This window comes from Atractosteus spatula, chromosome 6 (genome assembly GCF_055471065.1).
Source record: "Atractosteus spatula isolate fAtrSpa1 chromosome 6, fAtrSpa1.hap1, whole genome shotgun sequence".
Taxonomy (NCBI): domain Eukaryota; kingdom Metazoa; phylum Chordata; class Actinopteri; order Semionotiformes; family Lepisosteidae; genus Atractosteus; species Atractosteus spatula.
Genome location: NC_142711.1, coordinates 49,201,769 through 49,226,458, shown reverse-complemented (window position 1 = coordinate 49,226,458; position 24,690 = coordinate 49,201,769). Strand labels below are relative to the sequence as shown.

At 37.4% G+C, this 24,690-nt stretch overlaps 1 protein-coding gene across 1 annotated transcript; it reads right to left on the bottom strand.

Annotated features, from left to right (window-relative positions):
* Positions 1-1,082: 1,082 nt before the first annotated feature.
* Positions 1,083-22,815, bottom strand: afg3l2 (AFG3 like matrix AAA peptidase subunit 2). The gene is made up of 17 exons (XM_088918648.1): positions 22,575-22,815; positions 20,413-20,512; positions 19,802-19,879; positions 17,068-17,195; positions 15,485-15,637; positions 15,030-15,104; positions 13,324-13,448; positions 10,788-11,061; positions 10,255-10,392; positions 8,505-8,658; positions 7,529-7,636; positions 6,640-6,765; positions 5,239-5,349; positions 4,495-4,610; positions 3,155-3,355; positions 2,190-2,384; positions 1,083-1,736 (listed from the first exon to the last, which is right to left on the bottom strand). The coding sequence occupies exons 1-17, from the start codon at positions 22,665-22,667 to the stop codon at positions 1,494-1,496; spliced, it is 2,418 nt and encodes an 805-aa protein (XP_088774774.1). The 5' UTR covers positions 22,668-22,815; the 3' UTR covers positions 1,083-1,493.
* Between the last annotated feature and the right edge of the window lie 1,875 nt (positions 22,816-24,690).

Genomic DNA, 24,690 nt, shown 5'->3' with positions numbered 1-24,690 from the left:
TGGGTAAATTTTTTAAACGAGGATTATTTTTCTTGCATCCTGGAAGATCTTTTCAAATACAGTGGAAACAAACTCCAGGAGAGAAGAACACGCTAGTTCATTTTAGCACCCCAATGAACGTCATGCCTGGGCAAAAACTGAGGTATTGACTCCTTTTTTCTTGGCATTTGTTGTTTTGTATCCCACTTCTTACTAATGTTACCTCTCTTTACAGCTGCCACTTGACTCCTCCTAACACCCTATTTTGAAACTAAATTTAAAGGTGTTAGCGATATGTAATAATCAAGAGAAGGTTTAATGCCACGGGCTTCATAAATTTAATTTCTGATCCCTGTCTGCAAAACCTTGCATTCCAGCACAGGAAACAAAATCCCCCTGAGCATTCACAACAGCTGCAGGGGCTCAATGTCTATATTTTTGCCGTGGCGAATTCAAGAATCTGCATGCGAGGATGCATTTTTACTTGGTTATGATGAGATAGGCTAAAAAAAAAACTGTCTTCTAAAAAATCTCTGAAGTAAATAAGTAATGTGTAAAATAAATAAAAAAAATATTGGCTTTTGTATTTCCATTAAAACATGAGGGTTTCAATGAGCACTGGCAATGTAGTTAAGTGCTCAACAGCTGTTATCACTAAAGTTAAGATCTTCTGGTATGAACAGCTGTTGTACATTGGAAGCAGACGGTCAGCTGAATGCGAACAATTGCAAGCTAAAATATTTCTGTCAGCCCTTTAGTCAGTCAGGCCCAAGAACCAAAATGAATCAGTAAGGTGTGGCTTAATTAGGGCACTTTTTAAAGTGATTTACCCTCATTTTTATTAACGTAATAAAACCGAACATGACAAGGCTTCTACTAGAAGACTCTGTAGTCTTCCTGTGAAGAGCACAACTGATCCATGATAGTTTTAGCATGGCATGTGGCTTAAAGATCAGCTGACAGACAGAAGTGATTTTACCATACACTTTATGCAGGCTGACACACACTGTACTGTATGTATGCAGTATATGCAGTTTTGCTGATCAACCCCCAGAGGTGACTGACTTGCTGTTATCTTATTATCTCACAAACAGAATCCAACTGCAATAAAATTAGCTTTTATTATTGGACAAAATTTTTTTTTTTTCTTTGGTGAGATGTATGGTAGGTCGGAGAAACAAGAAAAATACACTAAACAATCACAAATGTGAAAACCAGCAAGATAGCTGATGGCACTCCACTTAGTATAATTTAATCAAACCCTTGAATTCCTGTCTTTTATTTTGTTTTTTTACATCATCCTCCACTTCACAGAAGCAGGATTCATACTGAGATTGCAAAGATACACTTGAAAACTGCGTCTTGGATAGTTCATACCTCTATAAAGATCTTTAAAGCTGAAGAACGTAACTACATTATATCAGATGGTGTGTGAAAAGTTATGTTTCTTGCTGCTTTCTGAGCACTGGTGAAGCCAGTGGCCAGGAACCTTTATGATAATGCACTACTAAAACTCAGAAAGGCATTCCTCCAGTGATCTGCCTTGCAATTTGTTCTTCTGTGCTCTCCTCTTTCTCCTTCTCTCGGTCCTTGTTCCAATCCTTTAGCCCTTCGGGAAGGGTAGTGTCCTCATCAAGGCCTCCAGTGCCCTCCACAAACTCCTCATAAGTAGATTTCTCGGCAAAGGGCCTCGCACCCAACAGCTCCACCATGTCATTCTTATCAAGGACTTCTTTTTCCAACAGGCGAAGTGCCACCTGAAATAAATGGGAACATCAAGTGTTCTGGAAGTGCATATATCAATGTTTTAAAAATATTTAACATATAAGAATTCATATATTTAACAACTATCAGAATTAATACATTAGAAAGGAACGCAAAGGCAAATCCACTGGCACCCTTTGTTTAATTTAATACTCTTCAATTTAATATTTTTCTATTCTAACTATGCTTTGCATGGGATAATGACACCGAATCATAAAATACATTATGAAAATGTCATTATGAATACATAATACTTTTAATTAAAGGACTATATTTGGACTGTTTTTTGGACTTCATACTGTTAGGAAAACGTCTATATGAGAAAGAAGTGACCTCTAAACATGAAAATCTAGGAACAAATGAATTCAAAACGTACACTTTTAAACAGAAATGAAACAGCATTACTAACATCATTTATGTAGTTCCCATAGTTTGAAGCCTCTCACCTTTTCAACTTCAGCTTTCTTCTCCGACAGCAGTTTCTGGGTCAGCTCATAAGCCGTGTTTATGAGGAGCCGCACCTCTGTGTCAATGAGTCTGGCGGTGGCTTCACTGTAGGGCTTCTCCAACACCATCTCTCCCTGACGAGGGAGATCGAAAGACACCTGTCCCACCTTCTCGTTCATCCCAAACTGAACGATCTGCGAACACAACGGTGAGAGTTATCACACGCGACAGAAAAGAAAACCAGTCCTCGGCTGATTAAGATCTTCTCATTTCCCCAAAAACCAGCTGGATCTCAAAATAGTTTCCTAACAGTGCAATATTGCTCCCAATATTAAAAAAGCTCCTTTTCCTTTAACTTGGAACTATTATAACAAATATTTTTATACTCTTTATCTGTGCATTCATATAGTATATACATCACTCAGTTCAGAATGAAGTGTGAATTATTCTTGGTACATTTCAAGGATTAAATAAACCAAAGGGATTACACTACTATTATAATTTAAAAACATGACATACATGTTCTTAGTAAGATATTTTCCATTTCAATGCTGTCTCTAACCAAGCAGTTGTGATAATGATATATGTACCAACTGTCCAGTTCATCAACTGGAAAACGACTTATAATCAAAACCAGGAGCATAGGATGAGGCCCCAGACTTCATGGACTTGAGCCTGGGCTCTTCATTAGTCACCCGAGACAAAGAATTTCTGTGTGGGGTGGAACAACTCATGTCTTGCTGGTGTTCGCTAGCTTGAGCTTGAAAAGTCCTCAAGATTGCAGAACAGTAGTGACTCTTGGCACAACTAGTCAAACCATGCTTGAATGCTATCATAGAGAAATATTCAGCTGCATAAACAAACATTCAAGGCTGATATTTAGTGGACATTACTTTCTATGAGCAGTTGCTAAAATGAAGGAACTATAGAATGGCCTTCTATGAGAGGATGAGAGTGTCCAAACCTGTGCGTAAGCACTCTGAGTGACCTTCCTCAAGTCGTCCTGAGCCCCTGTTGTTATTCTTCCAAAAAAGATCTCCTCCGCCACTCTCCCTCCCAGAGTCATGCACATTCGGTCTAGAAGCTGCTCTTTAGTATACAGGTACTGTTCTTTGGGTAAGTACTGGGCGTAACCCAATCCCTTTCCACGAGGAATGATGGATACCTACAAACAAAAATAAACTGAAAATCTCATCTTTCACTTGCGCACCGAGCATAATTTACATTTAAAAAAGTGCTCTGTCCCTTACAAGGTGGAAAAAGAATATGTTGATGTTAAAAAAAAACAACATCGCCGCCTGTTGCTCTGGTTGTATAGGAAGCTCCCTTTTGCTACAACATTGTAAGTACAGTAGGTGTGAAATTGCTGTTTAGGTTTTTGAAACAAATCCCAATATTCTGTTCAGCTTCCACTTTCCAGGCTGCTTCTGTTTAAGGGTTTCAATACAGACACGCATTTGTGGGGCACTAGCACTTCTTCTTTCACAATGTCAGCTTACACCTGTGCAGGGGTTGTGTCCTCAAAGCAGCTGTTCATCTGAAGCCACCAAGAACAGATTTCTCTCTAACCCTTGTCGCCACTTCCAGCAGCTGCATGAGATTTTAGCAATACAGAAGCTTGTATTTCTAAAAATATAAGCTAGCAAGACAGTGCTTGCATTAAAGTCAACATAATGTGGACAATAAAAAAACCCATCTGTTAAAGCTTGTGAAGTTAACTTTGCTTATGTGTGATTTTTCCTTGCGTTTTTCAAAGGAGTAAAACGTATCCCTGAAAGGAAACATCAAAACACTGCTTCTAAAAAAGGGCTAGAATTTAGGGCAAATATATTCTAGTAGGAGGGGGTGACCATGCATGTTTAAAAGAGTGCTGTCTTTTGAGAAGATAAGTTTTAAGACTTCTGAAGAAAGCAACATTAAAGGAGTTAATGTTATGTGGGATCATTTGAGTTGAATGTTTGCATCCAAACACTTGGCTCTCAGTCACGCACAAGACATTAATTGACACGTATGAAGCACAAAACTTTGCCCATCATGATAACCCTCAGTGGAGGTTAATCCTCATTCAGTTACAATCCTGTAATTTGGTGCAGTTAATCTATATTAAAAGAAAACCAGACGATGTGGTGTTGTTTGATGAGATGAATATCTCCATTGTCAACAGAACCAAATACAGTAAAAAGAAAGAGGAGTTAAGTAACCCGGAAACAGTGAGATTTATCTTTTAGAAATGCATATTTCATGTTGTAAACAGGTTACATTTGATAGGCAATCACTGCCACACAAGTGCTTTAATTCAAATACCTTTAAAAGAGGATCAGCATGTTCTAAAAACCAGCCTGCTACTGCATGTCCAGCTTCATGATATGCAACAGTCTTCTTCTCCTCTGGCTGAAGGACTTGTGTCTTTTTTTCAAGACCTGAAAACGCCAACAAAATCTTGAAAACAAATTTACTACAAAATATTAAAGCACTTCTGGCACAGTGCTTCTTTGTGGGCCATTTTTAGATTTGATACAAAAGAAAAATATTAGTATGTAGAAAATTTGGATTACTTAGTTTACTGTAGAATTTGAGGCGTTTGGGTTATTTCTGTATGTGACAGAATTGCAATTTTGCAGGCCAAAAAAAGAGTAAAGAGTATTTACCACACAACTGCAAGCAGTAAGAAACAGATACGCAAGTAAGGTTCTCACAATAACATTCCTATTTTTGTGTATCACCGATTTTCCCTTAATGTGAATTTATTTCTTCTCATCCTTCCAACCTCATCAAAGTTTCTAAGTTAAAACAAAAAAACATATTTCTAATTAAAAAGGATGCATACAAATCAACAACACTGCAAGTGTCTAATCATGAAGGACCACAGTATTAGCAGGTTTTCTAGGTTTCTTTAAAGCAGAAAGAACAGGAAGAGGTTATTAAATTGGTACCGGTACGCCGGTAGTTCATCTCACTAAAAGCCAACTTCAAATGAAAACCCGCAGACACACCATCTTTGCAGGAACAGGTTTGCCCATCCCTCAACTAAGAAATGATAACATTTACCTCCTATCACACGCTCAATAGCCTGTTCAAAGTGCTTCTGGTTGATAGAATCAGAGAGGTGTCTTGCAGCAATTAATGCAGCTTCATTGCAAACATTAGCAATGTCTGCCCCTGTAGAGAAACAAAAACAAAAGGGACAAGAAACACTGCATGTAAAATGAGTTTTTCACTATTCCAACTAAAGAGAGAAAACATGTTTTATACAATTAAAGCTAAATATAAAAACATCACGTTTTCAGCAGTCAAAGACAAATGAGGGAATCAGAAATCTCATGATGAAATGAGATGCAGACAGAAGTTTCATTAAACTGAAACGGTGTCTCTGCAAAATCCAGATTCCCTGTTCTTCATCAAGCAAGTTGGGTACCACATTGCATGTTTGAACTTTTTTGACCATCTTGATGAAGAGAAGATCAAACGATTATTCTTAGTTACCAAAATTATGACAACTCAAAGTCACCTGGATGAAACACTGCTAAGAAACAAGAAAATATCCAACTTGCTTAGAAAGAGCATGCTTAACATATAGTCATAGACAAGTGACTGAGAGAAATGTGCTTTGAGAGATGACTAAGAGGGAGTGTGGTGATAAAATTAAGGTGAACTGGACTACAAAGTTAGCCACTTAAGATTACCCAGCACCTAAAACAATAAGATAAACATCCAGGACACGTTGTACCAACATGTTTCACTCATCAGATAAGTACTTTTTTAATAAAACATTAAAAATAGTTTTGTAAATGCTTTTATATAATTAAGCCAGCCATACTGAAACTAAAATATACTCAACCTTATATACCTTCTTGTTGTAAAACTATGAATAAGAGTATAAATACCACAGTTAATAATATACCTAAAAGATTGTAACACAAAATATGCTTTTAAGTTACCAAAGCAAGTAACAAGATCAGAAAACCAGGCTTCTAAATCATGGTTTTCAGTTACACAAAGAGTAACAAGCTAACTAAAATCGATCAAAATATGCTAATAAAATTAAAATAAAACAAGTCATACTGCAGCACTAAGGAGTACACTTTTTTCTGTTGCTTTCGGAAATAAAAAATGCTAATGCTAATAAAACAGTTTAAATTCCTACAGCTGCACACTTATAATATTTAAAAGTTTGTTTTACTACTTTGTGGCTGCTTTCAGGTGGATGAGAAAAGTAGGCTGCAAAATATTAGCTGTATTTTCTTTTGAGAAAGTTAATTTTCTAACGAATCTATAATTTGCAGTGACTTGGTTCTTACTAGCACTCAATTTTAACTTCCACTGTACACTGTTGCTGCTCCCATGGTGCAACAGGATAGAATTCATAAGAAATTTACAAAACAAAAGACACAAAGAAATTAAGGAAGACCAAACTCGCACACTGAAGTGTTTACATTTCCTCATACTCACCTGAAAACCCTGGCGTTAATGCTGCCATTTTCCTGGCTAGGCCTTCCTTATCTAGGGACAAGTCCAATTTCAGAGGACGCAGATGGACTTTGAAAATGGAAGCCCTGCCTTTGATATCTGGGGGCCCTATTGAAAACAAAGGGAAAATATTATGGCTGTCAGTTCTAGGCACCTATATCCTTTCTATGCCTACTGTCTTAAATTACGTTCTGATGTTATCTCTACTAAAAGTAAAGAATAAAATTGCAAATTGATAATATGGAGAAAAGGACCAAAAAACACAAGGTAAAAAGTCAGTCAAATTCAGGGTCATGGTGAGCTGGAGACAATGACAGAAGGGCAGGATACACCCCAGACAGGATGCCAATCCACTGACTATAGACTATATACAGACACCCATTCACCTAGACGGCATACCTAGGATTATCGTGGAGTGTGGGAGGAAACCGACGCACCCAACGAAAACCCATGTGGGCATGGGAGAGAGCTTGCCAACTTTATAATTAAGCACAGCAAGCAATAACTGAAGCTAGGAAAAAGCTGTGACAACACTAATCACCATGTCAGTAGGCTACTCTCATCACTCTCAGAGTGAATTATTTTAATTTCCAATATTCTTTATCAAAGGGGCAACTTTGATTGTAGACACTGATGAAGATAAAGAGTCAATTGAAACATTAGGTCTTTATTCAGCTATTTATAACTAGGAGCTATATAATAAAGAAAAATAAAATGAAAATAACTTTGATGGCAGGGTTGGTGCAATGGGACGCACGAGTAGCCATCGTCTTTCAAAAGTTCATAACTTTGACTGAACTTAATTTGTCGAAAATTTTTAACCTAAGATGTTTAATATTGTAACAATGAAAAAAATGCCAATAACATGTACCAATATATATCTGTCTGTCAAAACGTCCAGGCCGCAGAAGGGCAGGATCTAGAATGTCTGGTCTGTTCGTTCCTGCCAACACTACCACATTTGTTGTAGTGTTAAATCCTGAGGAGAAAAGAGTGGTTTATGTTAACAACAAAACTGATTAGTTATAAAGCTTGAAACTCAGTGAGGTCAGCTAAATTCCACGCTGTTTCTGAGTCTGTACAGGAAAAGAAAGGTCTGTACTAAAGCCCTGGAATACAACTTCAGCTCTTTATGCATGTCACCAAAACGCTGCACAACAGCAGATTAGGACATTATTTAAGAGTTGTAATGTACACAGAATAATCCACTTCTTTCAAATTAAAAAAAAAATGCTCATTTTAGTTTAGAAAACACAGACTCTGCCAGTTCGCATTTATCTAGAATTCATTTGTTTTTCTGAAGTTCACCCAAAAGGTGACTAATTCCAAACTTTCAGCCTGTTTTTTCACAAACTAAAAGAAAAGCTCTTAAACAGCACAGAAAGCCAGTGAGTCCCAATAGTACAGGAAATAAAGTTCACAATTTTTACTGGCAGTCTAATGTTCAACAAAATGACAAACATCTCTGAGGAGCAACTGTTTCCAATTTCTAGGCACATGAGTTGATAGGCAATCTACAATTGCAAAGCAGGATTTTCCTTGATATAAAATTCATGAAAATATATATTTTTGTATACACTTCTACGTGTTACTTAGTTGGCAGACTATATGGTCTTGCTTTTTCTACAACATCCCTTGTTCTTAAGCATTTTGTGACTTATGTAGAAACAGTTCATACAATTAGACTGTATAAAAAACTTAATTCCTTTTCATTCCATCTCTTTAAAAAACGAACCTAAAAAAGAATGCTAGATTATGTATTAAGTTCCATGCTTTCCTGCTGCTGACTGCTTTTTCCTCACCACACCCTTCCCCTCAGCTTTTTAACCCTTGACATCTGCTCTCACCATCCATTTCCACCAGCAGCTGATTCAGAGTATTCTCCTGCTCGCTCTGTCCTCCGAAATTTCCCCTGCCTCTCTTTCGACCCACTGCATCGATTTCATCAATAAAGAGGATGCACGGGGCATTCTTGCGGGCCAACACAAAGAGGTCTCGAACCTGCAACACAAAAAATAGTTTTAGAAGAGCTGAAACGTGCTTTTGAGAGCAATTCATAGTACTGATTGGCAATTAGGACCGTCATGCTTTATTGACTTTTTCACTTCATAAATACAATAATACACCGATTTAAAAAAAAATATATTTAAACCAGCACTGTCCTATAAGATGAGTTACATTTTGACTTACTCTCTCAGTAGAACTGTTTAAATAATTACTATATTTATCCTGAAGTAGTCAAAATAGGACTTACAGGAGTATTTTAGCTTGCTGAAATGACTGAATTTGTATTGCTGCTTAACTGCTTTTGGAGAGAAATCATTTTCAGCACTAGATGACACTAAATCATACAGAATAATTCATTGCTGACTGAATGAATGCAATCATCTTTTTCAGGTTTAATAAATTTTCCTGTAATCACCTGCAGCTCAATAAGAACTACACACGTTTAGCAACGAAGTAACTGAAGCAACCGAAGTACCCGCACTTCATGGATGGCTCATTAACCATCTGGAGGTAAAAATCAATGATCACTTAACTGCCTGGAGTGACATAGCAGTCCAAGGTATGGTTTTATAACAATTCTGTTTGTCTACATGAATTTTGACAACAAGCCTTTCCAAAGTGCTCAATGGGCTGTGGAAGAGCCATTTAAAAATATTTACTATGTTAGTGGAATTAACCTTCATTTAGGACTATATTTTCTATTACACATATGCAGTGTTCAGTAAAATGATTTCATAAAAATATATTACAGATACAGTACAAGTTACTTGTGCTAGGGATAACTTTAAATTAATAAGACGTTCAGAGAAAATGTTTTAAAGTGGCAATTACTTTAAATAGTAACTACACAAAGAACAAACCTCACTGTGACTTAAAATAATTTCCCCCAAAACGTGTTACTTTTAGAAAGTAAATCACTTAATCAAGCAACTCATAATGGATTTCTTAATAGATTTCTTTTTAAAACTAACTCTCCCAAGAACTGATCATATAGCACACATGTATACAGGTGTATTGCGTATCAGTGAAAAAACATATTAAACTTTTTCCATCTGTAAGTATATTTCAACTAACTGCCTGTTTAGAGTTTTCACTAAGCTTGTTTCATTCCCTTTTTTGTCTGGCTCAGTATCTAGTTCTCTTCCTACGTCTGAGCTATCGGGTCATTCGACATCTCAGTGTGCTGACACGGCGGATTCCCACTGAGGTCAGCAAACACTGAGTCAGGAGTCTTTCTCTACAGCTGATCCTCTGTCCCGCTTCCTTATCATCTCTAGTTTGCTCACCCACCCGCCCTCCATCATTCAGATGTATAATACAGACTTCTAACCATTCATCTACAGCGAGGGTTTAAACTATTCGCCTGACTGCAGACGCTAGGCAAAATAACAGAACGTAACGATCATAACCTATGCTTATATTAGAGATGGAATTGATATATTTTACTTGAAATAAAAACAGATATTCATGTTCCAACATAGTCTCTTTTAATCTCACAATCTCTACAGAAACTTTCACGCCCAGCAGTGGATTTTAGTCATGGTGCTAATCAAGGCAATTTATTCACATAAGCGGTAAACATCAACTTACCCGTGCCGGCCCTACACCCACAAACATCTCTAGGAACTCTGACCCATTCACGGTGATGAAAGGCACATTGGCCTCCCCGGCTGTTGCTTTTGCCAAGAGAGTCTTTCCTGTGCCTGGAGGTCCTGTCAGAATAGCACCCTATAAACAGCAGAGATATGTCAATGTATACACTGGCCATGACAACAGAACATCGTACTTTTATCTGTACTACAAATTAAATGATTGCGAGTAACAAACAATATTGAGGATAAGGAGTGGGGAAAGTATGGCTACATCTCTCTAATTTCTGGATTTTTGCTACCTTTGCTTCCCTGATAATATTATTAAGAACATTTGAATGATGTATTGAAAAATGCAATTTTGCAAGCAAAATGGGATCCCAGTGTGTTCTAGAAACCAAAAAGAGCACACAAGCACTAGGCAGGATATGAGTACTGCGGTGTAAATGAACTGTATATACTTGACTAAATATGTGGGTTTTATTGTTACAAACATAGGGTTAAACCTTTTTGGACAGGACCTAAGCTTCACACCTTGGGGATTTTGGCCCCTAAGTCTTGGTACTGTTTGGGGTTCTTCAGGAAATTCACAAACTCCATGATCTCGAGCTTCGCCTCTTCACACCCCGCGACGTCTTTGAACTTGACATCGATCTCATCCCTCAAAACCTTGGCGGTCGTCTCCCCCACGCTGAAGAGGCCTCCCATCCCGCGGCCAGACCGCCCGCCCCCGGCGGGGCCCCTCCGCAGCGTGTACAGCAGGAAGCCGATGATGAGCACCGTGGGCAGCATGCTGAGCAGGAAGGAGCTGCAGGAGACAGGAGCAGGGCTGCAGCGGTGAGCGTTCGCAAGTGAACATAGCGCCCATTAGAATAAAAATTGCAAGCATCTGTGCTAAGAATTATAACTGACAGAAAATACATGAATTCTGGGTACAGAAACCCACGAGACTCAGTTTCTAAGAGATCTGCTGCATGGCAGTGGAATGCCCTGCATCCCAGTATCTTTCACAAAGTGGTCAATGTTTGTTGACCTTAAACACTGAGAAGGATATTAGGCCACAGATCTTCCAGATGAACTAGAGGGAGGCCAGTGAAGGATCTGTGTATTAACAGGATTTTAAAATCAAAGCAATATTTATAATGTAACCAATGTTACAAAAAAAACGTTACCTGCTGCATTAAAGCATTCAATGATGATTCAAAGACTTTTTGAAACGTTGGTAAGATTGAGGACCATTTTATGATCAGTATTCCTATAACCTACAGTGGACAGCATTACCAGGAATTTGGAAACCCAAGCTAGAAACTTTACTCCTTTTAGAGACCGCACTGACAATTTTTCATAAATCTGACAATTACTGGTATGTTTTGGTTAAGTAAAAAATAACAGAAACTTCCATTTTAAGATCAATGCTTTTCTTGGCAGTGTAATAGACCGGTTAAAATACACTCAAGAGTCCTTAAAACTCCCACTCTAAAGTTCAGTTTTGTGGCTCTTTCTTTGTTGCTGCTAAACTCTTTCAGATGTGGAACTATAGACTGAGACTTGCTAGAAATCAAAACCTTTCAACCAAACAGGTGTCACAACAAAACTTGATTTACTTGTTTACTTGTGGTAAAGAAACTGAACAAAAAGTGGATAGTGTCCTGTTCTTCTCACGAAGAAAGATTTTTAGCTTGTTGTTAACTTTTAAAGGGATTTAAAATACATTACAATTACAAAGTACGAAGGTATTACAAAATGATTAATCAAGATTAATTTCACAATGTAATTAAAAGGTTCTTTATCTAGCCATTCCAAAATTTAAGACACTTTAAATCTAAATCAGTTAAATCTTCATTCACTGGTGAGATAAGACTACCCAATAAATGCGATAGAGAAACCACATTATGTGTTCATCTTGAAACTGAAGGAACAGGAGGAAGCAACTTCCATTCATCAGCTTCCCAAAATGACGGTGTTAATACTTCCTACCTTACATGGATATAAGAAAAAAAAACTGGCAGCAAAAGTAACAGAGACTTCTCCTTAAAATACTGCTCTAGCTAAGTGGTCCGCTCCTGTTAACCAGTTGATAAATTCACAGAGAACAGAGAACTTCAGCTTTATCACAAATTTCTAAGTGTGGCTTCCTCAGCCACACTAACAAAAGCACATCTGGGGGCCTGAGAGGATGTGAGTAAGCCTTTGAACCGTCTCCTAGGTTGTAAAGAACTTCCCTTATAAGGGAGGGATTTGTCCAGTAAAACAGTTGCTGAAAGGGTCTTCAGCTCAGTAACATGGGATTTGTGTACTTATGGCTCCACCTACAGGACTTCTCAAAAGTGTTGAGCAATACTTGCCCTGCAAACACACAAAAGCCCTTATCACCTGCCCCATCCTATACCTCTCTCTACCCCACTTTAAAAGATGAACTTTAGTATTGTTCTACAATAAAAATGATTAGCTTTGTCTATACTGACCCGGACTATGTGTGCACAAGTATTACAGTCAGTAAATGTATTGAGTGTATGTTCTCTTGAATCAAAAGACATTTAACAAAGCTATTCTAACACAGGAAGACATATTCGCACTGTTTCTCCAATATTTAGGATGTCCTCTATTTTCGCCTGTTACTGGTTTTTCAGCCCCTAAAATCTTGTGGGAAGAACATCTTAATTTTCCTTGTGTACTGTACTTCCTTTACCTCCAACAAACTGAAGAGGTGGTATGCTGTCACTTTCTTTCAGTTTGTACTTAAAATCACAAATGGATTCAACTGATTTTTTTTTAAACCAATCAAATTGAAAACCGTGCATTATCGGTGTAGTAAATTTGGAATGTGAAATTCCGACTGATGAGGCTTTAAGCAGTGCAAACTCTTTTTTTTCTTTTGACACAATTACAGATATTAACTAATTATTAAAATAAATTATGCTTTGTTAAATATCCTCAACTACATTCCGGTCTTTTTCATATATTTAAAACAAAGCTAATCAATCAGGGATGGCACATTCCTCTTGGCACTCCGCAAGCTGATAGAGAGACAGAGTCTCAGAAAATGCCCTGTTGTGGACTGAAGCCTCACCCATCGCTCTCAGTAGAGTAGACCACAGGCAGCTTGTTCTCCCCCTCAATACCCATCTCCAGCTGCGCTGTCTCCAGGTTCCGTTCAAACGTGTCCACACTGCCAATGTTGAACCACACATATTGCTGTAGAGAAAAAAAAAAGTCACACAGTGAAACTAACCTAACAAATCAATAAATCTTAAACAAATAATACCCACAACATAGAGCAGGGGTTCCCAAGTCGAGGCTTGGTAGACTTGCCTAAGCCCCTTTGTACTATATGTCTCTTTAAACCAGCAACACCTTGCAAGAGGGATAGAGCGGTTCACCCGTTCAAATTCAGCCAATGAGTTCACTAGAGCTGTTAAAAGCTGTGCTGCAATTAAAGACTGCAAATATGGTAAGAACATACGAAAGGCTACACATAAAAGTAGGCCTTTAGACCCATCCAACCTCTGTGATAGTTAGTAAACACAGTGGCCCTCCAGTACTGGATTTGGACAAGAACATTTGAAACAGCGCACAGTCAGTGTTCATCTGTGAGTTTTTTTACATAATGGACATGTTCTTTAACATCACTTTAACATCACTTCATTAGCCCTGTACAATTTCTTGCATTAGGAATTTGTCTTTTCGCATACCCCAGCTTGCTCTCCATGAGACACAGACACACAGACACGGAGAGAGAAGCTTGGGGTCAGAGCGCAGAGTCAGCCATTGTACAGCGCCCCTGGAGCAGTTGGGGTTAAGGGCCTTGCTCAGGGGCCCAACGGAGTAGGATTCCTCTGCCGGCTGCGGGATTTGAACCGGCAGCACTTCCATCCACAGAGCCACCGCTCTGCCCATTTCACATTTCTTAATGTGTAAAAAATGCAAATGGCCCTTTTAACAAGATCCAAGTTATAATGCTCCCCAGATGTTTTCACATCTCTTCCCCAATTACATAGAAATAAAAACATCATAAAGCTAAATATGTTACAAATTGGATAATGTAATAAGTAATGTAACAGAAGAGTCTGACACTCCCGAGGGGGGGGGGGTAATTTTAGAAAATGCAGTGTTATTTCAAACTGTCCTCATTACTCACTCTCATAATGAGCTGCTCTTCTATGTACTATCTCTAAGGCTCCACAGTTTATTAAGGTGCAGAACTTAACTGAATTTCAGACGGAGGCTAATTAAAGCCCCACACAGTCTTAAGACAAACTCTTGAATTATCAGACATACTGTTTGCCTATTTTGTAACTGCTTCTGTATATTGTCGAGATGCAGACAATAATAAATTAATATCTACTTTGTTCCAATTGACACCATTTGTGTACAACACAAAGTATGTTTTAGATGAAAAAATTACAGTTTCGGTCCCACTTCCATAATCCATGTAACCTATAATCTATTAATTTAATCACACTTTAATTCCTCAATCTTTGTTTTAATTACTTTAACTGATTTGTACTCCACCTACATCAAATGTTTCAGTTTCATAATACAAGAGAAAACTGAATTGATGTTTACGCTGCACATTTCTAAGATTTTATAAAGTACACTGTTTCAGACTTTTACAATAAGGAAGCTCAAAAATGCATTGAGTTTCATTAATGGCATTTGCAAATTGATTTTTATGGCGAGGAGAAAATGGACCTGTTGATTTCCCTTAACCTTGTACAACAATTAAAACACTAGCAGTTTTAAACTGGGAGTATATATAATAGAAAGACTACTTACCCCATCAACTGGTAGTTTGCCAGGGGAAAATATCACTCTCACATAGCGCTTGTTTATGACTTCTAGTCTGTCAACCTGTCAAGTGAAAGAAAAATTATTTTGTTCACTTACAGTGTATATCATCTTAGCTCACTTTTACACACCAATTTAAGCAGGCACCCTTACCCTCTAGTAATTTTCACATTAAAATGTCAAGTTCATGCAGATAATGAATGATCGCAGAGCATTTTCACACCCATTAAATGCATATTACTTCATTCATTTCAGTTTGGAGGCTGGCCTCGTGCGTTTGCAGGACCTGAGGCTCAAACTCAGTCAGAAAGTCTGTATTTACAGAAATAAACACCAGTGAAAAGCAGAGAATTCCAATGCTTTTGCCCTGGTTTTGATGTTGCAAGACCGTTTAAATATGGAGTACATAAAAAGAGGAATACAAAAATCATTTCTACACTTACAACACCCTTTGAGAGATAATTATTGACAAAATCTTTCCAGGTGACCTCCCTGCCTGCATTTCTGAAGAAAAAGTAGTAGGCAAAAACAGCCCAAAATGCTGCTCCTCCCATGAAATACAGACGAAAGTCCCTGTCGTCCCATGGGACGTCTCCCTGAATACACAAGAAAAAAACAGGCAAGGTTAGGGAACTGTAATTAGACTGTTTCAGTTAATTTGAGAATGAAGGCTTTTCTTAGCAAAAGTTAAAAAAAAAGATTAGTCTTTTCAAGACCCCTCCGACAGCACTCGTCCATTTGAAGAACGATCCAGTAGTTCATTGCCTACGCTATCTGCACCTTTGGACAAAAATGTAGTGAGAGGTGGGATGAGTAGACTTGTGCATGGCAACCCAACAATGAGTTCTAGGTGGAATGCTTTTAAGGAAACTGGCTGCTTGCTCCCTGAAATTTGCAGTCAACCGATCTGGATTTGCTCACCTCTTTGCATCGCACTTCGACTTAACGCTTGGATATCATGATCCTGGAGTATGCACGTCCGCCCACTGTTGCTCTTTGCTATTGATGTCTTTCCCTCAGAGTTCCATACTAACATCATCTTGGACACCAGTGCTTGGAAAACATCCGCAAGTTCAGCTCCTGCCAAACGCGCCCCAGCGATCACGCCTCTGTCAGTGTTACTGAAGTCTCCTTTTGCAGCCATACTAGCTATAATTATAGGAAACCAGGCCAGTCTGGCATTTTCATACATGACCCTAACCATGCTGGACTGTTATTTGCTTAATTAATGCATGAGCCACACCCTTATGTGTGCTCTTACTCACAATAAACTGACCATGGAGTCCCTCATTTATCCAGGTGTTGCCCGCATATATCACTTAGTTTGGGGTTGTACTGAAGAGAGTATATGATTTTGTTTGTGCTTTAGTGTTAAGTGGCTGTTAAGAAACATTCACGTCTTGGGTAGAATAACCTGGAGGCAAAACTCTAAACTCTACATAAAAAATATGTCCAGGAGGTTTCCTTGACTAACAATAAAAAAGGGACTTATAAGTCTTTGGGACTCTAGAGGCTGATAAACCCATAACAATGACAGTCCTATCACAATGTGCCACAATGTTTAACAGCAAGAAGCTGAACACCTTATAAAGTAACAATATAAGCTACAAACTGGAAATTAAAGACCTATGCACTTTGTATGAAGTTTTTAAGATTGTATTAAGATTTTAATAACACTTGATATCCTGTTGAAGTAGTAAGTTTAAATTCAACATCCTGAAATAAATACTTAAGTATATTGTATTTTAATGACGACCTAAATGCTGTAAAACGGTTGATACAGTAAGCCTGGGGGTAGGGGTTACACTTATACTATACAGTGAAATGTACTTAGAATCAAGATCACTTTACGTGTAAATGTGGAACTACAAATCAAACGCAAATATACATTTTTAAAACTGGATGTTACGCAGTCCAGCTTCTGACTCTCGCATCATGTTATTTTCTGCTTAATAAATGCTTCCACTTATAGGCTTTCATTCAGCAGTTCATGTGTGTAGAAGACCTTTATCTGCGTATCCCTCACCTTTTGCAGTCGTGTCCACCACTTTGACTCGTCCTTCCTCCCTCCTCTCTTCCCTCCTCCTCCTCCTCCTCCTCCTCCTCCCCCCCCACTGTTCCCTGAAGATTTCTGTGAATTGGAAGGTTTGGCCTCTGAAATTGGAAATAAACAGATATGAAGTTGGTGCATGAAAATGTTCATCACCAGCAGACAAGTTGTTAACATGAATCTTCCTCCTTCTTGCACAATTCAGTAATAGTAATAAACATAATTCCTACTCCTGATGCCTTTAGACAGGTTGTCAAAAATAATGTGATAATTACTGTATGGTGTACGAGTCCATTTTTATTGGAAAAGCAAAAGCAAATTAAAGGCTATTCAATGATGTTCAGATTGGCTGTTCTCTGTAGATTCTCAGACCTTTCCATTACTAAACTAGTTTCTGGGATAAATCAGAGATGTTTTGTCTTATGCAGGCAATATCTATTCTTTTAAAAGAGATCAAGAGAGAGCAGGGAACAACTTTTGCATCATACTAACATGAACATTTAGTTGAAGGACAAGGTTAAATAGCCATCAAACATGTGCTATTGCTACAGTTTAGAAACCAGTGAGTGACAGAGCCTGCAAAAAGTGAAATGAATTGAAATTAGATGGAGACACAGCAAGCACCAAGACATTCCTCCTGCATAATGTTAACAGCATAAGGTTGTGGGTTCAAGTACCACATACATGAGCAAGTGTAGTTACATGTCCTTCTGTATAATGGGTAAAAATGTATCTCTCATTTGAGAAATGCATGAATCAAATAAATCAATAAAAACATAAAACTAAAACAGCAACCCTAAGAGCTTACATTTTGTGTGTCAATTATGTGACAAATGTGTAACAAATATTGAAAAGGTGCAAACAATTTAATCTGACAACCAATGATATGATTTTTGTTAATTAAACATGACCAAAATGTGAATTTGTAGACTTGCTCTTTTGGACTTTATTTTTTCTCTGCACCTTTGACCTCCTAAGTTAATGACTTTCTAAAATAAATACAGATTGACAGTTCTAAAAACATTTTGTTCAAGATGGCTTGTGAGAACGAATTTTAGTAATCAATCAAAAAGAGCATGTTTAGAAAAAGGTTTGTGCTACAATTTCAATTTATATGAATACATTGTTTTTGTGCTATGACCTTTGAATTGTTCTGTTTTTCTCTGGCATTTGAGCTACACACTATATTATTTTAAAAATACAGTTGTCTCACAAGTCAAGTCTCCCATGAAAAAGTGGAGTGCTCATGGCCAGTTATCAGCTCATAAATCTTTGTTTTTTGGCTCCTAGCATTAGTTATATACAGTATATATGTCAGTAACAATGCTACAATCCAAACTAAATCCAGACTAAATGGTAAACGCTATGATTTACTGTTGGCTAAAAAAGAAAGCAAATAGCAGTTTTTCATTTTGTTAGGAAGGTTATCCAGAGGTCACAAGGAACGAGAACATTATTTTTTAAGAAACTTCTGGGCTGCTGTAAATATTTCCTTGGGGGAAGAATGCTTCATTACGGTTAGTGGAGCCAGAAAAATTAGAAACAAATGTATTAAAAAGACAAAACCAAAGGAGGATTTTAGAATTTGAGAAGCAAATGGAGAAGGTTAAAGAAAGACAGTAGATTAATGTCTGGTCACTGTTAATCAGCAATCTTACATGCCACCAAACATGTTGTATATTGTAAAACTTCATTACAATAGAATCATCAGTGCCTATTCGGTACAGATTAAAATGTCACATTAAAGCTGGCTTAGCACCATATCATATTTTTATATAATGGTGGTATAATTCCAAGTTGTTTACTGCAATTGCAACACAAGCAAAAAAAAAACTGTAAAAATGATCATTGCAAGGGTACTGGGTGAACATCTAGCCAAGAAAACGCTCACTTGCACTTTTACAGTAATAGTTTTTTAATAATACCACATTGATCCATCAACATCAATTTAAATATCAGTTTAAGGGTTACAGTTTTAGAATACTTACATCTTGTACACAGTCATGATCTGTGAATCAAATCTGCTATGGCAACTGAATGTTTTTTATCCTTTTGCATGTATGTAGACAATTTTGCAACACAATTTGTAAGTTTTAACATGATTATTGAATTTTCCTGCAATGACGGGCTGTGGGGATGGAACCTTTTTAGCCCTGAACAGAGAAAACTACAAACGAACCCGATTATACAGATATTCAAAATCATCAAAAGTTCTGAAAGTCAGCCCATCTGATTTCTTCAGAATGAATAGTGAAAGACAAACCAGAGGAAATAAGTGGAAACTACGTGGAAGTGCATTAAAACCAAGATCAAGAGGCACATCTTTACCTAAAGGGTTGTGGGAGTATGGAACAAGCTATCCAGACATGTTGCTGAAGCTCTATCTTCTTTCAAAAAACAGTTTAATCCAGGGATAAGGTCCGTGGATCAATCTACCAAATGGGCTAGATGGGCCTCTATTCATACATAACAGTCCTTTATATTCTTATATACCTCACACATTTACTTCCATATTCCATAATTTCCTTTGCATTAAGCTTAACTTTCACTCTCAGTGCTTTACCATTTCATTTCCAAGATATACGATAGCAAAGGATTGTACATTCTTCCACACTGGCCCTACACTTTGTCACTGTCTCCAAATAGTTCTGCATAAAAACAGATTTCGGAATTTTGAGAAACAGAAATAACCATGCCAGTGCAAGTGTACCTTTAGCGCCATTGTTCATTCCTTCTGATTCACTGCTCTTCTTGCTGTTTTTTCCATTAGGAAAGTACTTCTCAAATCCTAGAAAAAAATGGTTCTTTTTGATCCAGCTGGCAAGATCAAGACATTATCTAAACATCATTGAAACACATTTCCCTTAATGCTGCACGTAAATTTCTTACAGTGATGACATGGTTATGAGACTAATAAAGCCTCTTCGGATGTTTGCAAATAATAAATATGTCCAGCACTTTAAAACAAAATGATGCTTCTAATCAGAAAGTAATCAGGATAAAAGAAAGCACTCTTGAAATGCATATAAAACACGTAGTTAAGAATGGTAAGGCACCTTGCCTTCACTCCTATCAATTACTAGCAGCCACAACTAATATAATAAGAGTGACACATCCTACAACACTTGAGAACTGATAGCTTCAACTTTTATTCATTCACAATCACAAGTAACTAGCTTTCCCAATGAGGACTTGCATCCCGTCACTAATCTCAGTTTGTAAACAGTTGGACAATACGAGAAAGGCCTCAGCTGGGTACCTGCCCGGATACCAGTACAAAATTGTTTTTTCTTCTGTGAACTTGAACAGCAATGACTGTACCTTTTGGAGGTCTTGAGCACAGCCGTCTATAGGCACCAATTACATTTGCTATTAATGTTCTTCTGTCCACTGCAACATCCCTGCTTTCTTGCCCCAAGACCTTACAAGGAAAGGATCACAAAATATTAGAGAAGGCACAGCCAACAAAGTCCTTTAAAACTCACTTCTGTCTTCTTCATGCTTAATTGCCACCCTGTCATTTGCTTTGTGATACAGAGCCAAAAGCAACATAACAGCTGACAGTACAAACATACAAAAAATCATTACAATAAAATTCAAAGGCATAACACAAGACAGACTGGCAATTACACAAAGGACACCATGTGGAACAAATTCATGCTTTATGATGAAGAGTACGTGCTATGTTCTGTTAACCGACTGTATGTTCTTTTAGTGCATACTGAGACATGGAAAAAATAACTATTTTTAAGCAATTTTAGGTCAAGCAACAAAGATGCACTTCAAATTCAAATGACATTTTAATCATGTAGATTAAGCAGGAAAGCAAAAGGTTATTTGAACTTGAAGTGCATCTTTAAGGTAAACTTTAAGGTAATCTTTAAGGTGACCTGCCTCCTTATTCATAGCTTATTTCAACACTACATTTTGTTTGTAACATGTAGTATATACTGTATAACTGACAAGTGTTCTGAAGAAGGGAGTGGCAATATCTTCACTCAGCACTGGAAGGTATTTCTTTATTGGCTCACAGCACCACCGTGAAGCATTACACAATGGCAAGAACACAAACTCCCAGCCACGCTCTCCCAACAGTGCACCTCAGACCCCTCCCTCACTCAAATCATTCCTCAAACAGGTACAGAGGTGAAAGACTCCCCTACCTACCCCCACACATCACACACAAACTCTCTTAACAGGTTAGAGCACAAAATCAGAGCAGCAGCACCTCAACGCAACACAACAGCTTTGTGTTGAACTAGGCAATACAGCAGCTCACTCTCATCCTTGGCTGCCATAATGTTTGCCAATACATTCCAAGGCTACTATCAAACTGCTTCTCTCCAGGGGGCCCACAGCCAGTACAATCCTGACAACCCAGCCTGTGCAGTGTAAGTAAAATACACCTGCACCAGGCCTAACTACTAACATATGGCATCACACAACCAGACAAATAATGAACAAATCAGAAATGTTAACAAAAAAGACAAACAAAAATCTAAGGCAGTTTTACAAATCTCTGGAAAATAAGCAAAATCCTTTATCATCACAGAATCTATACTTAAATGCACCCTTCCTTTGTGCTACGTGATGCTGCAAACAAAACAACTGCTTCCCTGCCACACTGTGAAATTTATTTACAGAAATTTGAAGTGCATCCAGCTGGTGTCTGAAGGAAAAGGTATTTATCTGTTTTTACATACAATGTAAAACTTCAGTACAAGGAAAATGCCATAAGATGCAGTGGGTTGCTTCCACTGCATCTGGTTTGAGAGTATCACATGGTTACATTCAATACCACAGGTACAGGGTGAGACTGAAACGTTATCTTGAAAATGTCGGAAGACATCCAACACTCCCCTATGTAAGGCCTAAGTTTATCTAACCTTCAAACCTCCAGATTCACCTCCACATGTTTTTAAAGAGCCAAGTGAATTCGAATAGATGAAACGATGATCAAGATGTTTTCCTTTTAAAATTAATATTTTAATTTTCCCAGCCTGATTTACTCCATCTCACAATCTGCTGCCGATTCAAGATCATATATAAATATTATATTAATATAATTCTTGGTTGTTATTGGCACCTGGAGCATTTGAGAAGGTGTTTTGCAAAATCTGGTTGTTATTGGCACCTGGAGCATTTAAGAAGGTGTTATTGCAAAATCTGGTTATTTTAACTACATTTTAATAAAGAGGCTAAGGTGTTAACATCTGCCAGGAACCATAAAAAACATGGATCCTAAATTATTTTTCACATTATCAAAAACTGCATTGCTTCAAACGTACCTGTGATGTAACCGTTACTTAACAATGTCACATGAAGGCCTGTGCTGTATTAACCACGTTTCTTTATACAATAATACGACACACGACGATCCTTGTTGCAATAGTAAACTCGGATGAGGTGACTTATACAATCATCGTATCCACACAAAAATCTCGGACCCACATAAAACAGGTGCTAGCGTTACAAGAACTTACCAGCCTTCTGCTACATGTGACGTTGTTAGGAGAAAACAAGCTTTTGAAAAGATTCCTACAGCCTTTAGACAGAAGAAGATAACGATGGGCCATCCTGCTGATTTCGTTTTAGTTGTCTAAATTTTTACCATTAAGAAATAAAAATCTGTGTTATTCGATTGTCCTACTACACTAAGACTTTTTCCTCCATTCCTCTCCGCCATTCTCAACATAACAATACGTCATCACGTCCGTCCACCAACACGCTGTGACGTATTTCGCCATAGGTTGCGTAAACACGAAGTGCTGAGTCACTGTAGAATAGAATACAGCTGTGTATGATTCAGCAGAAATACGAAAGCTTACAAATTTGAGTGCCATATTTGTGTTTAACGATTCATGGAAAGCATTTGACGTTTGTTCGATCGTCAATAAGGTTTTAATAATTCTGATTTCTATTGGTGTGGTAGGTCTATTTTGGTTCTTTTATCAGTGTATAAAAGATCTCGAGATACCTCCAAGAGCAATATTGTTTAATTCAAATAGAGCTATGATCATTTGTAACTACACCGTATTTTCTAGCTACAACTCGCATACCAACATGGAAATAGATTTCAATTTTTGCTTATTAGGTATAAACTGGATAATTACACTTAAAGCAAACAAATTTATGACGAAGTAATCTGTAATTAATTTTAAAACACAATTTAACGCAGTTACGTTTTAACATGGCAGGTAATTTTCGGGGAAAAAAAACTCTAATCAACGCAAAACCTATAAATAGAACAATCTGAACAATCCGGATTGATCGTAGAAATGCCAGTGTGTTGTCGACAAACTATTCTTTGAATCTTCATACACTATAGTTGTATATGTTTAAGGAATGGCTTATTTTAGAACAAAGCTGTTATTTTGAGAACAATTGCATTTTACATGTGCCTGCGTTGTGAAAATAGCCATTCTAGAATTGTATTGTTCAACGCAGTTGAGAAAGTAAAATGATAAATCACCCTTCTTTACAGTATGTAACGACTTTATCTACAGTACCAGTTCCTTTATTTTACTTGAAGCAAGAATTTCAACAGAAGTGACAACACCTTCCTGCCACAAGATGGGAATGTAGGCCCACCTTTTCGTAGGTTCGTCGATTATAGTAGTTGGAAATAGCTGCCACTAATGGTCATAAAGTAAAAGGCTACATATCGTTTTTTAATGTTTTTTTTTTATTTTACTAAGCAAGTTAAAAATTACCAAAGTATAAGGAATAAGACCTCTTAGACTCAATACATTTTTATATTTCTAATTCTCTGTCAGTAAAGAACTTTAGAATTCAAGAGGTCAAAAATAATCATTTGGTTGCTTAAAGCATGCCATTAAGCCTTTTCTGAACAGATCTCATAGAGTCAACTGCTACTGCAAATCCCCAGAGAGTTTTTGTCAGGCCCCCATGACTCTATGTGCAAAAAAATAAAGTAGTTTATGGAGACATCTTTTGGACTGCCTTTGCAATTATACCTTTGAAGACTTTGAATAAATGCATCAGTACCTCAGAAAAGTGCATAGATCATTGCAGTCCAGGTGTCCTGATGAGTGTCATGAAGAGCTATCAATTAAGTATCTCAATCATTACAGGGTTCTTTTAAAATAATTTTTAATAATTATTTTTAAAATATCTTTGAAGGAAAGACAAGGTATATTCTTCAATATCAGAAAGACTACAAGATAGAATGATATGCCGTAAAAGCCTGATATATACTGTATGATGATTTTTGTTTCGTGTTCTACACCACATCACTAAACAGTATAAGACCTTGAACGGACCAATTATAGATAACGAAAAGAGTATGCCAGATTTCCAGATAAACATCAGGTGATCAATACACAAATGTGTACTGAGTAAGAAACTGATAATAAACCTCAGAGTTAACAGGGGCTCTACTCAGAGCAGGAGAGAAGTGTTACAAGGTCTAGCAGCTCTTAAAGAAAGTATGTTTCCTGGGTCTGACTGTAATGTCCCTAACACACTTAAAGAAATAAAATATACCATATGTAAGCCCTTAATTAAATCCTTAATAATGATTAAATTGCTGATTCAAAACAGACACATTCAAATTTAAGCACCAAAAGAAAATTGCAT

What these genes read in the sequence shown, in the direction of transcription:
- afg3l2 (XM_088918648.1), bottom strand. Translation starts at nt 22,667, where the DNA reads ATGGCCCATCGTTATCTTCTTCTGTCTAAAGGCTGTAGGAATCTTTTC. An exon ending in AATGAACAATGGCGCTAAAG is followed by an intron (nt 17,196 to 19,801) that starts GTACACTTGCAC and finishes TTCCAATTTCAG; the next exon opens with AGGCCAAACCTTCCAATTCA. An exon ending in TACTCTACTGAGAGCGATGG is followed by an intron (nt 11,062 to 13,323) that starts GTGAGGCTTCAG and finishes TGTCTCCTGCAG; the next exon opens with CTCCTTCCTGCTCAGCATGC.